General features: G+C 51.1%; 1 protein-coding gene across 1 annotated transcript in view; it reads left to right on the forward strand.

Moving 5' to 3' along the window:
* LOC147691771 (solute carrier family 22 member 6-A-like) overlaps positions 1-13,085 on the forward strand; it is a 475,311-nt gene that overhangs the window by 247,606 nt on the left and 214,620 nt on the right. Inside the window, exon 5 of the mRNA XM_086938064.1 lies at positions 2,340-2,463. Coding sequence (XP_086794190.1) covers positions 2,340-2,463 — 124 coding nt within the window. The remainder of the gene's footprint in view (positions 1-2,339; positions 2,464-13,085) is intronic.

Raw genomic sequence — 13,085 nt, forward strand, 5'->3', positions numbered from 1 at the left:
TACCAATTAATTATTAATTAAAATATTTACAAACATATATTAATTAATTAATTATTATTAAATTACTCCCCACCCTTATCCCCTATTAACCCAACATCCCGCTCCTAAACATTAACTACAATTTATATTACTATTAATAAATATTTTTTTTTTAACCTTTTTTCTACATATTATCGAAATTTTTTACATTGACTATTTATAGATATTTTGTCTTGTCAATTTTTTTGAGTCGATATTTTTGTACTCGATATTTTTTTATCATTATTTTATTCGATATTTTGACCAACGATATTTTTGTTATCGATATTTTATTATTGTCGATATTTTAAACTCGATATTTTGTCCATTCGATATTTTGGAGTCGATATTTTGTCTGTGCACCCTTCCTTTTTAGTATGTGCTGATTCTCTAGCTATATGTGTAATACCGGGCTCTTTAACAACAAACTGTTCTTTGCGACCTTTAGAACCTCCAAAGCTATTGGTGGGTGCATAGGCTCTTCTTTCTTTCTTTCTGTTTTTTTATAAAGTCATATTTGCATGCCACTCACTATGAAAATCCACACCAAGTGTGTGCACCTCACTTATGTGTGCAACTGGGCATCCCCCGCAGATGGGGTTGGAGGCTCCCATGTTTGCGTTCACTATGAGCAATGTTCCATTACACAATTCACTATTTGAATACTCAACATGCGTGTAGTGTGTGTTGCATGCTCATTTGTAAGTCGACCTTTCAGGGAATCCAGGTGATGGATCTATTGGCCAACCTTTGCTTTTGGAAGTGAAAATTTGAGCATTATCGCAGGAAAGGATTGAGGCAGTTGCACCTCAGTCATTGTTACCAATTCAGATGTTCATACTTTGTATGTCTTTTATGTTTTGTTTTATTGTTTCGGATCATACAACTGACGGTACGAACCATAAGTACAGCTACGCCCCTGCACTCACAGGGCACCTTAGTATGTGAGCTGAAAATGCACGTGGTCACCAAAATTTGGCTGCATTTCACTTTCTTGGTCCTGAAGAAAGCCTTTGCATCTACCTTTTTAGGCTGAAACATGTTGACCATTTTTTTAGGATAAAGCAGACCAATATAGCCTTAATAATATCGACCTTACCTAGGACCTCATCGTTCGACCTTAACAGAGGATCCTAGAGGCACTTTTAAACCACATTTAAACTCACCCCCTTTACATAAAACACCCGCTCCACTGTAAATCAGGCGTCGTAGCACAGCTGGGTTGCAAGCAGTAGCCCAGCTGGGAACCCCATGGTGAGGCATGCCACCAACTAGGTTGGTGGGTGAGGGTTCATTTTCAAACCTATTGGGTTTTTTCCCACTCCTCTTGTCATTGTGTTGCCTTGTTTTGGATTCCCTTGCTGAGTCTGTCCTCTTTTGTTGTCTGATCATTTAATTTGGGGATAATGATGTACCCTTTTTTCCTCGCTCTCCCTTTGTTTTTTCTCTTTTAACTAGAAGGGCCACAAGCTGAAGGAAGTAACAGGTTTGATTTACCGCATGACAATATGTTGCTTAAAAGAAGCCTTATTCCAGATCTAGGTGGGGAAGGTATACACTAACTCAGTGCTTAATTTGCAAAATGGTAAGTGGATGACCCTGACCAGGAGGTCACTGTAGCTTGCACCACCCACTGCCCCATCACACTGGCCAATGACAGCACCAAACAACTACTAAGCATCGCGCTCACCTTCAAGTGCAACAGTTGAGATTATTCTGGGTCCCCAGAGCTAAACAAAAAAGGGTGGGATTCAGAAGGCAGGTTAGTGTATATTGTATTCATAAACAACTGTTGTTCTGCTCATCTCTGAAATCATGTCTAAATTAGATGAGCAGCGCCATCATGTTTCAGAGTGTCATAAGTGTGGAGATGACAATTAAGTTCTGGAAACCAATTAAATGTGGATGCGAGTCCTGGAAACCACTGACTCAAATTAAGCACTGCACTTATTGCCTCTTTATGCCCGCTTTGAAGCATGTTTGCTCCATCACCTTAGGTTTCCGATACAGGAGTATTTCAAGAGGTCCTTAACAAAATCAGAAATTACCAGCGGAATCAATATTTTGGCTCCTACTACTTCAATAATTCTTCATATCTCCTTGAAATTTCATCCTAAAATTTCAGCTGCTTTCAACAGCTGAAACACACAGGATCTGGGTGTTACCATAGAGTTCGTAATTCTGATGAGGGTCAGTAAATGTAATTACGGCCACCTCCAAAATTACTCAGTGACTCTTAATGAGGCCATAAATAAGGTTTAATAACATTGTGGCCTTGCCCTCATTACTGATTACTGAACTTTTTGTGTTTCTTCCTACAGGTGGTACGCAGAATCTGCTCGCTGGCTCATCATGTCAGGGAAGCCAGAGCACGCAGTGAAGGAACTAAGGAAGGTGGCAAGAATTAACGGGAAATTGGAGGAGTGTCAAAAACTCAACATTGAGGTAAAGACACATTTGGTGTATATTTGGGAAGCGTTCATATAGGAATAATATGTATCCATTACAGCAATGTTCATGAAATGTATCACTTGGAATGTGCGAGGCCTTCACACCATGTCCAGGCGGCATAAGATCCACGCTTACCTAGTGCGCAGAGGGGTACAGATTGCGCTTCTACAGGAGACACACATTACTAAGTCAGAAGGACTGGCGCTGCAGCGTAGGTGGAGAGGGCAGGTATTCAGCACCACATACTCAGCTTACGCGAGAGGGGTGTTGATCTGGGTGCGAGCCGGGGTGCCCCTGCAGGTTACTAAATCCGTGGTGGATCCGGAGGGAGGATACGTGGCAATCTCCGGCACATTGGGGGGTAGAGCTCTGAACATTTGTTGCATTTATGCGCCTAACGTGGACCAACTCGCTTTCTTGACCGCGCTGTCGGGCTCCCTGGCCCATTTCCTATCGGGTCCCCTCTTGATGGGAGGAGACTTTAATTCGGTGGTGGACGTTGAGCTCGACCGATCGCATCCCCCTCTCCCGGACTCACCAGTCCGACGGGTGGCCAAGGGTAGGAGTGAGTGGCAGGTCCAATGGGGAGTGACGGACATTTGGCGAGCACAGCACCCATGCACCCGGGACTACTCCCACTTCTCTGGCATGCATGAGCTGCATGTGCGACTGGACGGGCTGCTTGGGTCGGCGGAACTAGTGTCCCGACCGTGCGGTCTGAATACTTGACGAGGACCGTCTCCGATCATAATCCCCTAATAACAGATTTTCGATGGTTTCTGGGTGCCCCTAGTGTACCCACTTGGAAGCTGCGCCCCGAGATATTGGAGGATCTGGTGTTCAGGACGACCTGGAAGACAAAATCGCTGAGTACTTCACTGTGAATGAGGGCACGGCTGGGACAAGGGCCTCAGAGTGGGATGCATTTAAAGTGGTCGTTAGAGGTTACTGCATAACCAAGAAGGTGGGAATGAGGCGGGTCATTCTGGACGACCTGGCCAACGCTGACCGGAAACTCCGCGAGATGGAGCTTTTCCGCCCCGGCCACCCAGAGCTTCAGGAACAAACCTCGGCGGCGAGGGACGCGGTGGCTGTGGAAGTCGAACAACTGCGTAGCTTCGACTATAAGGCTTATGTAACCAGGTCGCTGACAGAGGGAGAAAAATCGGGAGCACTCCTGGCTTGGCTGGCCAACCCCATGAGACGTACCACCCCAACGATGGCAATGCGTACCGCGGAGGGCACCGACGTTTGCACTCAGCCGGAGTTACTTGATTGTTACCTGCGTTAATATGAAAGGTTGTACCACAGTAGACTAGCACAGGACACTGCCCAGATTGATGAATACTTGCAGAGCTTGCGGATCCCTGCGCTAGAGCCTGAACAAGCGAAAGAATTGGGTAAAGACGTAGAGCTAGGGTAAATCCGCAGCGCCATAAAGGGGATGGCGAGAAACAAGACTCCGGGCCTAGACGGACTCCCGGTGGAGTTTTTCTCCACCTACGTGGACCTCCTGGCTCCCCGATTATTGGTGGTGTACAGGGAAGCGAAGCGCCGGGAACGCGTCCCCGGCTTGATGTGCGAGGCCCTGGTGGTCCCCCTACTCAAACCTGGTAGGGAGGCCAGTGACCCGGCGTCTTACCGACCGCTTTCGATGCTAACAGTAGATTACAAAATTCTGAGCAGCATACTAGCATCGAGATTGTTGGGTCACATGTGCTCCTTAGTGCATGACGATCAGGCGGGATTCATTCCCAAACGTAACACGACAATGAATATCCGCCGCCTATTCCGCCTACTGGAGGAACCCCACGTGGAGGCCCCGTGCCCCTTAACCCTTTCAATTGACCTGGAAAAGGCCTTCAAAAGTCTGGAGTGGGAGTACCTACTTAGAGTGCTTGTACACTTCGACCTGGGAGAGGGGTTCATCCGATGGACCATGGTACTGTATGCTTCGGCGATGGCCAGAGTAAGATCGGGCCCACTGATTTCCCAACAATACCCAGTGGAACGAGGCACAAGACAGGGATGCTCGTTGTCCCCCCTACTCTTCGCGCTCCCGGCGGAGCCACTGGCGCTGTCGATTCGGACTGGGGCCTACTTCGGAGGGTTACGGACCTCGATGGGGCAGCAATACATCTCCCTTTATGCCGATGATCTGCTGCTCTTCCTTGAGGATTCGGGCGAAGCCCTGACCGGAGCTGATACGGCCCTTACGACCTTCGGGGAGCTCTCGGGCCTTAGAGTGAACTGGGCCAAAACTTGCTTGTTCCCGGTTCGAAGGGGGGAGCCCAGACCTGACACCGCCAGGGAGATTAGATGGGAGCCTAGCTGCCTCAAATACCTAGGAGTATACGTGTATCATGACCCCGCCGATATCCTAGACGGCAATATCGCCCGGTGTGTTCGCGCATTACGGGGCAGTATGGGCTTTTGGGCCACTCTGCCGCTATCGGTGGCAGGATGCATTGCACTGCTGAAAATGGTGGCGCTCCCTCGGCTGCTATATTACTTTCGGACGCTCCCGGTCTGGATCCCCCCGGCCACCTTCCGGTCCCTGAACTCCATGTTAGTGGCGTTCCTCTGGGGTTCGGGCCGCCGCAGAGTGGCACTCAAGACCCTGATGAGGCCGAAATCGGAGGGGGGTCTTGCAGTGCCGGACTTCGAAAAGTACTATTTGGCAGCTCAGCTGCAGACTTTTACCCAGGAAGTGGCGAGGGAGTTCGGGGGCCCAGAAGAGAGGAGGGGAAGTGGTATGCCAAGACATGTTATATCCTATATCACATTGCGACAACGGCTAGCCTTGAGGGACCTCACACACGAAGAACGCACCATACGTTTGTGCTGGAACTGTGTACATGGCCGAGCGGAGCTGAAGCGTCCATATGCTCCGGAGATTCCGCTGGGGATGCTCACCGCCTTACCACACGGTGGCGACTGGTCGCGATTAAGGTACTGGGAAGACGCAGGGCTACAACTAGTGGACGACCTCTATGAGGATGGAGTGTTGTTGCCCTTTCGGGAGATTCTAGACCGCTTTGACATACCCCGGGGGGATTTCCTGCTTCACGCGGCGGTCACGCGAGCGATCCAGATGCACTGGCAGAGGGGCCTAGAGGAGCCGCCAACGTCAATGGTGTGACAATACGTCATGATGTCATCGGGGACGGTCAAAGCAGTAACGTGTCTGTATTCCAGATTGGTCAACGAGGGGCTGCCCCCGCTCGATACTCTCAGGACTCGGTGGGAGGCTGACATTGGGAAAGACATACCAGAGACCACGTGGGCACAGCTTATGTGCCGAGCCTGGAAGGGAACGCGTCACGCCCGGTTTCAGTTGGTTCATTTCTACATACTCCACCGGGCCTACTTGACCCCGGAGAAAATCCAGAAATACTTCGCCTCAGACACGGCGGCTTGCCCCAGATGCCGGACGCCCATGGCGGACCTCATACACATGTTGTGGTCCTGCCCTGTGCTGTCCTCATACTGGTTGCTGATAGGAGACACCCTTAATGGAGTCACTGGGAGGACCCTGATATTTGACGCTGCGGTAGGGATCCTACATTGGTTCCCTCATACTCCTAAAAACAAACTCTCCAGTAAGTTTATTGATCTGGGGCTCATTCTGGCAAAGCGGGAGATAACCAGGTACTGGAAGGCACGGGTTGGTCCAACAGGCAATAAATGACGCAATGAACTTCTAAAGTGGGCTATGGGGGAGAGCACCCTGAGGTATCAAATGGCGCTGCGGCAGCAGAACGAGAAGGCGTTAGAGGCAGCACAGGAGTGGGAAACGTTAGTGCAGGCCTTGCGCGATTACAGCTCTTCCAGCGAATCTGATAGTGATGATGGTGTACAGCCTCAGTCCCAGTAGAAATATGTCATAACGAATTGGAATCCAATTTCCTTGCGTTCCGCAAAAAACTTAAGACCCACTTGTTTCCCAAGTAACACCCTTCGACTACCTCCCGTCTCAATAGGTTCAAGTTACATAGCGCGGGGATACCCTTGGGTCACCAGGCGCTGTAGAAATCGCTAAAATAAAATAAAATAAATAAATCTTCTATATAGCAGGACATGGTTTCCTTCCACAAGCTCTTACCACACGCACAGCACACCGATGGCGGGGCAGGGGGTGGTGGGTGGTGGATAGAGGTAGAGGGAATCGTAGAATACTCTTACTGACATTGCTGTTTTTCAAACCGTGTGATTAGTCCTTGGTCCTCTGGGGGGGTTGGGCCGGGTGGGAAGACTGGGGTGTTTTCAAGTTGTTTAGAAAAGCAGAAGAAGACCGTTCATTTATCCGGATCGACACCAGAAGACTACTAGACCCTCATGCGTGGACTAACCGCACACGCCGCCCAACCTCCGGGATGTGGGCCGAATGGCTGTGTACAAGGGGTGTTCCCCTACAGGGGTTTTTCTTCTTATGATTGCTACAGGGGCTGTGTCTCCGATCTGATATGTAACTTTGGCTAATTCCTGCAATAAAAATATATTAAAAAATAAAAATAAAAATAAAAATTACAGCAATGTTCATATGGTACTTGCTTGGGTATGAGTTGGCAATTCAATGGTAAGCAAACATATCGGGCCAATAGTGAAGCAGTCAACGTAAACCGTAAGGACGTGTCATATGTCACCATAATACTCTTAAGGCACCCAGCTGTGATCCACCATGGTGCCTCATACAGTAATCTTGCAATTAGTGCAATTTTCTGAGCAAACGTTATTGCTATGTGTTAGAAATGGGGTCTCTGGTTGGCAGAGGTAGGTACCTTTGCCCAAATATGGACCCTTGCTTCTAGTGAGAGTAAGGGGGATACACACTTTAGATAACCCCTGCTCATCCCCTTGGTAGCTTGACACGAGCAGACAGTCTTGTCCCAAAGGCAATGTGTAAAGTATTTGTACTCAAAACACACAATAATACAGTGATAACACCGCAAATGGCCACCATACCAGTTTGGAAAAATAAAGTATCTTTATCTAAACTCAACAAGACCAAAATGACAAAAATCCAATATGCAGGTAATAAGATATGGCTTTATAACAGTTACTGCAAAAATATAGCTAGTAGAAAACAAATAGCTCCACCTGGGGCTATTGCGTCATCATGACAGCAATAAATCCAAAGTATGGCGCCGAAATCGAGGAGTGCGGCTTTGGGCATGAAGCCACATGGACCTCCAAATAAACAGTACCCTGGTAATGAAGTCTATGACAATGCACGGTGTCGTGGAGGTGAGGCGTCAGTGCCAAGGTCGAGGTCGGCTCCCTGGCAGCCAAGGGCAGGGGGTGCTTCTGGGGGTGAGGCTTGTGACCACGAGGTGACCACGTGTCAAGTCCAGGACAGGGGAAGTCTGTTGCATCGATGATGAGGCATCAGTTCCGGTGATAGTGAAAAGTCGGCGAGTTCGTGGAGTCACCTTCAGCAATTATTGGTGCTGCGAGAAGAGAATGCAGGTGCTGGCGATGACGTAGTCAGTGCGAGTGCTGGCATCGGGAAATTGTCGATGACTGCAGGTGTTGGCAGGCGTCAAAGTGCATCAGAGCTGAGGTGCAGAACGGGCGGTGCGTTGTGCACTTCACAAGAGTTGCCCCTGGTCTCGGTGCAGATTGCGGCATCACATTGGCGTCGCTGATGGGGCTGGACACAGGTTTCTCACTACTCTTTGGTTTGTTCCAGCTCCCAACAGCGGAAACAACCTCCAGAGACCCAAAACTGGAATAAATGCAAAAAGAACTACTGTTGGACAGACTGCAGAACAATGTCATAAATTCACCCCGGTACAGAGATCTGAGCCAAAACCCCTAATTTTGTTGCTCCCAATGCCATTCCAGTTTGAACAACACAGCCATATGCAAATCAGTCTTGACCCTGCACCCAATGGGAACAGTCCAGCCCGAACTGCAAGGCCATGGCTTCCCTTGACTGGAAACAAGCACCCTAGGGCCAGTTTCGGGGTTTCACCCCTCATCAGCCTGGATAGCTTGACTCCAGTGGCATGGAGAGCACGGGACCCAAGTCTGGGCATACCTGTCCCACTTGGGGTGACAAATGCAAAAAGAACAATTGATAGACAGAATTCAGAGCAATGTCAAACATTCACCTCAGGACAGACATCTGTGCCTAAATCTATTGTTGTTGTGCTCCCCCCTCCTATTCCAGGTTAAACCAAGCCATATGCAAATCAGTCTTGACCCTGCTCCCAATGGGAATGGTCCAGCCCAACCAGTCAGGCCAGGTCCTCCCTGAACTGGAACTAAGCATCCTAGGACCGGTTTCAGGGTTTCACCCCTTATCAGCCAGGATAGCTTGACTCCAGTGGCATGGAGAGCACTGAAATAGACACCTCATGGCAGGGTAGAATGCTCAGCAATAGAGTTCAGGGGATCTGGGGGTAATGTCTTTGTGTTCCTGAGACTTCAGAACAGGAGGCCAGTACACACAGGCCCTTGGAGATTCTTCTTCAAGCAGGTTCGCAGCAAAGTTCCAGTCTTTGACCTTTCCTTGACAGAAGCAGCAACTGCAGGCCAAACCCATGCAGCACACAGCAAAGGGGCAGTACTCCTCCTCACAGCTCTTCAGCTCTTCTTCTTGGCAAAAGGTTACTCTTGAGTCCAGAAGTGATCTAAAATTCTGCGGTTTAAGGTCTACTAGTAATACCCCAATTGTCTTTGTTCTTTTTGTGCAATGGTCTCTGAGCCCAGTTCAAAACAGTCCTGTCCTCGCTAGTGCAGTATGATCACAGGGGGTGGAGACAGCAGTGTGCAAGGGAGACAGGCTCTATGCAGGTGCAAGGAAAACTCTTCCCACTATTCTAAATGTAGTCAAACCTCTTTCAGCTCAGCTCTGGGTCATCCGGGAAGGGTTAGGCCCACCTCAATCCCCCGTGGCTCTCTACAGCGAATGCACATCCCAAGCCCCTGTCAGTCCAAAACCAGATAGTCAATCTACAAACAGAGGCACACAGAATGGTTAAACAAGAAAATGCCGGGGGGGCGTGGCTGGCAGCCGAACATGGCGGCAGCATAGAGGACTAGCTCCGGCGGGGAAGCGACCTCTCCATCTATCCGCACGATAATCCGTGACTGTTTGTTACCTCCAGCGGCGGCACCGAACGCCCGGGACCGGGCGGGACTGGCGGCAGGTCTCCAGACGATAATCGAACATTGAATGCCGGAGTTATCGTCGAAAGTTGAATCGACCGGAGCCTAGGCCCACCTCCGGGCCCTCAAGTGCTAGCTGAGTCCGACCGGAAGTGCAGCCTGCCTGGCAGCCGCAGACAGGAAGTGGTCGGTGCAGGAGCCCCACGCCCAGTAACGGTCCTGTCCTGCGTCATTCGACTCGCTCTCTCCAGCGACGTCTCATTGGAAGGGTGGCCGCAAACTACCGAAGCCACCGACCATACTTTGCCCGACAGACCGTGTAAGAGTCTAACTTTTAACGACAGAGGCCCTTCCATCCGGCACCGGGAGCAGCGCGACAACAGCCCGTCTACCTGGCACCCCACCGGACCGACGAACTGTATTCCCTCCGTGACCGAACGATGGCCGGGAAAGGTGTGAAAGGCGGCACAACCCAGACTCGTATTGACCGCTTCACCAGCGACAGGACCGCTTCCCCTCCGGCGGAGGGAAAAACTCCCCCTGTGAAACCAGGCGAGTCCGGGGGGCCGAAGAAGGCGACACTGGACGATATCATGAAGGCTCTCACTCAGGTCCAGGCAACGGTGGGCTGTATCTCAACAGAAATCACCCTAATCCGCGCTGACTTTCATAAAATGGCGGAAAAGGTAGGCTCTCTGGAGCTCGTCACGAAGTCGCTGGTGGAGGATGTCTCGGAACTGCAGACGGCCATGGAAGCGGTCATGGCCGAAAACAAGCACCTTAAGGACAAGCTCGACGACCAGGAGGGCCGCTCCAGGCGAAACAATGTGCGCATTCTTGGCGTTCCGGAGTCGGAAGGTGTGAGGGCTACGGATCTCTATGTGGAGGAACTCATTAAGACTCATCTTAAACCCAAGGGCCTGTCGGCCTTCTTTACTGTGGAGCGAGCCCATAGAGTCCCGGGTGGTCAACCGAAACCAGGGGCCACGCCGCGGCCGATCCTAGCGAGACTTTTTAACTTCCGTGACCGGGACATCATCCTGCAGGCGGCACGTGTCTCGCCGCCGGTGAAAATTCTTAACTCAACGGTAGCTTTCTTCCCGGACTACACGGCGGAAGTGGCCAGGCGGCGAAAGACATTCTTGGACATTAAAAGAGAACTTAGGAAACGGGAACTCCCATATTCTATGATCTTCCCAGCCAGGCTTCGGGTGGTGGCGGAAAACAGAACATGGTTTTTTGATGACCCAAGCACTGCGCGAGACTGGCTGGACGGCTGGCGTCCGGCTTCCCACTCTCGTCGCCCTGGACGGACTAAGACCGGCTCGCCTCACTCTGATTCCGCCGCTGCAGGGGCCGAGGGTACGAACAGTGGCAGAAGCTCTCCGATACGAGACGAAACTGCTTTGAGTCTGGAGGTGGACCCTTGACCACATGTGTGCACTGTAAAAGTTTGGTACTGTGGCTGGAACCGTCATGGACACTGGGCCGAGGGCCTCCGTGGAGGGAATGAGGGGCCGCTGATTCCGGAGCGCTCCTCACCCCCAAAGAGCAAGTAACTGTGTGTTTTCTTTGGGGTGGGATGAAGCACTCTGCTAGATTGGGGTGGCGGGCAGTTTGGAGTCCGTGTAGCAGGGAAGCAGGGAGGGTGGGGTTGTTGGGAATGGGGGGGTTATGTTGGTTGTTTAATTTGAAATGTTTGGCTCAACTTCTTGTCTTGGAACTGCTGGTGTTCACGCTTGACCGTATTCCTTACACCGGGTATGTCGCCTCTGCTCCTCGATCACTGTATCGGTACTCACACACGCTTAGTCACGATGGCCTGGGGTTTTCCCTATCTGTTATGCCTCCGCCCCGCCCTCTAGGGCACTCAACTGTCCGATTGACCACAATATGGCGGATCCCCCGCGGCCTGCTGTAGTAACACATGACACTGGGGTGGGGGCGGTACCACCGCTTCGGGTAGTGTCCTGGAATGTGCGGGGGTTGGGTGATAAAGTGAAGAGAGGGCTGGTCCTACAATGTATTAAGAGACTGAACTGTGATATCGCCCTCCTCCAAGAGACACATTTAGTGGGGGTTGCCTCCAAAGCCCTGGATAGGAGAGGATACCGCATGCTGATACACTCAGACTTTACTTCGGGATCCCGGGGAACTGGGATATGGGTAAAAAGGACGTCACGTTTCATTCACCACTCCACAAAAACAGATCAACATGGCCGCTTCGCGGCGGTGTGTGGACAATGGGAGGGCGTGCCCGTCAACGTGGTGTCTGCATACATCCCGCCGGCGCTACATTCATCGGCACTTCCGGCCCTGGGTAAATTTCTTTTGGAACTCCCGGAAGGGGATTTGTTAGTGGGCGGAGATTTCAATGCATTGGCTGATTCTGATATGGACAGGTTCCCGGCTCGCCCCCTCCCTACTGGCCCAACGAAATTCAGGGACTTCTTAGAGGCACAGGGTCTGGTAGACATTTGGAGGCAGCTTCACCCTACTGATCGCCACTATTCATACTATTCCTCCACTCATGCTTGCCTGTCGCGCATAGACTATTTCCTCACATTGGGGGGCGGTAAACTCACTTTTGACAATGTACACATCGCACCACGGGGTATTTCAGATCACTCTCCCCTGCTTGCTACACTGTCCTGCTCTGCCACGGCCCGCACGCGTCTCTTTCCCATCTACCCTAGCTATCTTAAAACTCCCTCGATCCGAAAATCCCTTAAAACTGCCACTAAACTTTACTTCCAGGAGAACTCCGGGTCGGTGTCCTCACCGACGGTTCTCTGGGAAGCATACAAGACGGTGCTCAGGGGCCAGGCCATTTCGACCATAGCCGACCATAAACGCAAACAAAAACTGGAAATGGTCGAACTGGAACTGCAATTGGAACAAGCAAATGCGACCCACATGGCCACACCGTCAGAGGCCACCAGGCACGTGCTGACTCTCTGCCAGCTAAAACATGACGACTTTCTCCGCCGTAGGGTGTTAGAGCGGATCGAATCAACGGCATGCAGAGTTTATGATGTAGGCGACAAAGCCAACAAGTTGCTGGCTTGGTTGGACAAAAAGCGGGATGGAGGCAGGCATATCCTGCAGCTGCAAGACCACACGGGGACGCTTCACACGCACCCTCCCAAGATAGTTGACCTCCTGGCAGACCACTTTCAATCAGTGTACACCCCAGAAGTGGTGGTCACGCCGAAACAGGCAGAACTGGCGCTCCAAGAGATTGAGGTGGAGGGGCTAACGCCGGAGGCGCAAACCGAGCTGGAAGCGGATCTCACGGTGGAGGAACTCCGTATGGCGATAGGCGCACTGCACACGGGCAGAGCGCTGGGCCCAAACGGGATCCCAATCGAATGGTTCCAAACGATGTCCGACACCCTGGGCCCACCGCTACTGGCCATGTTCGAGAACTGTCGTGAGTCAGGAACGCTGCCATTGGATCAGCGCCTGGCAACGATAGTAGCTATCCCAAAACCTGAGAA

The sequence above is a fragment of the Lissotriton vulgaris genome, chromosome 9 (genome assembly GCF_964263255.1).
Source record: "Lissotriton vulgaris chromosome 9, aLisVul1.2, whole genome shotgun sequence".
NCBI classification, from domain to species: Eukaryota; Metazoa; Chordata; class Amphibia; order Caudata; family Salamandridae; genus Lissotriton; species Lissotriton vulgaris.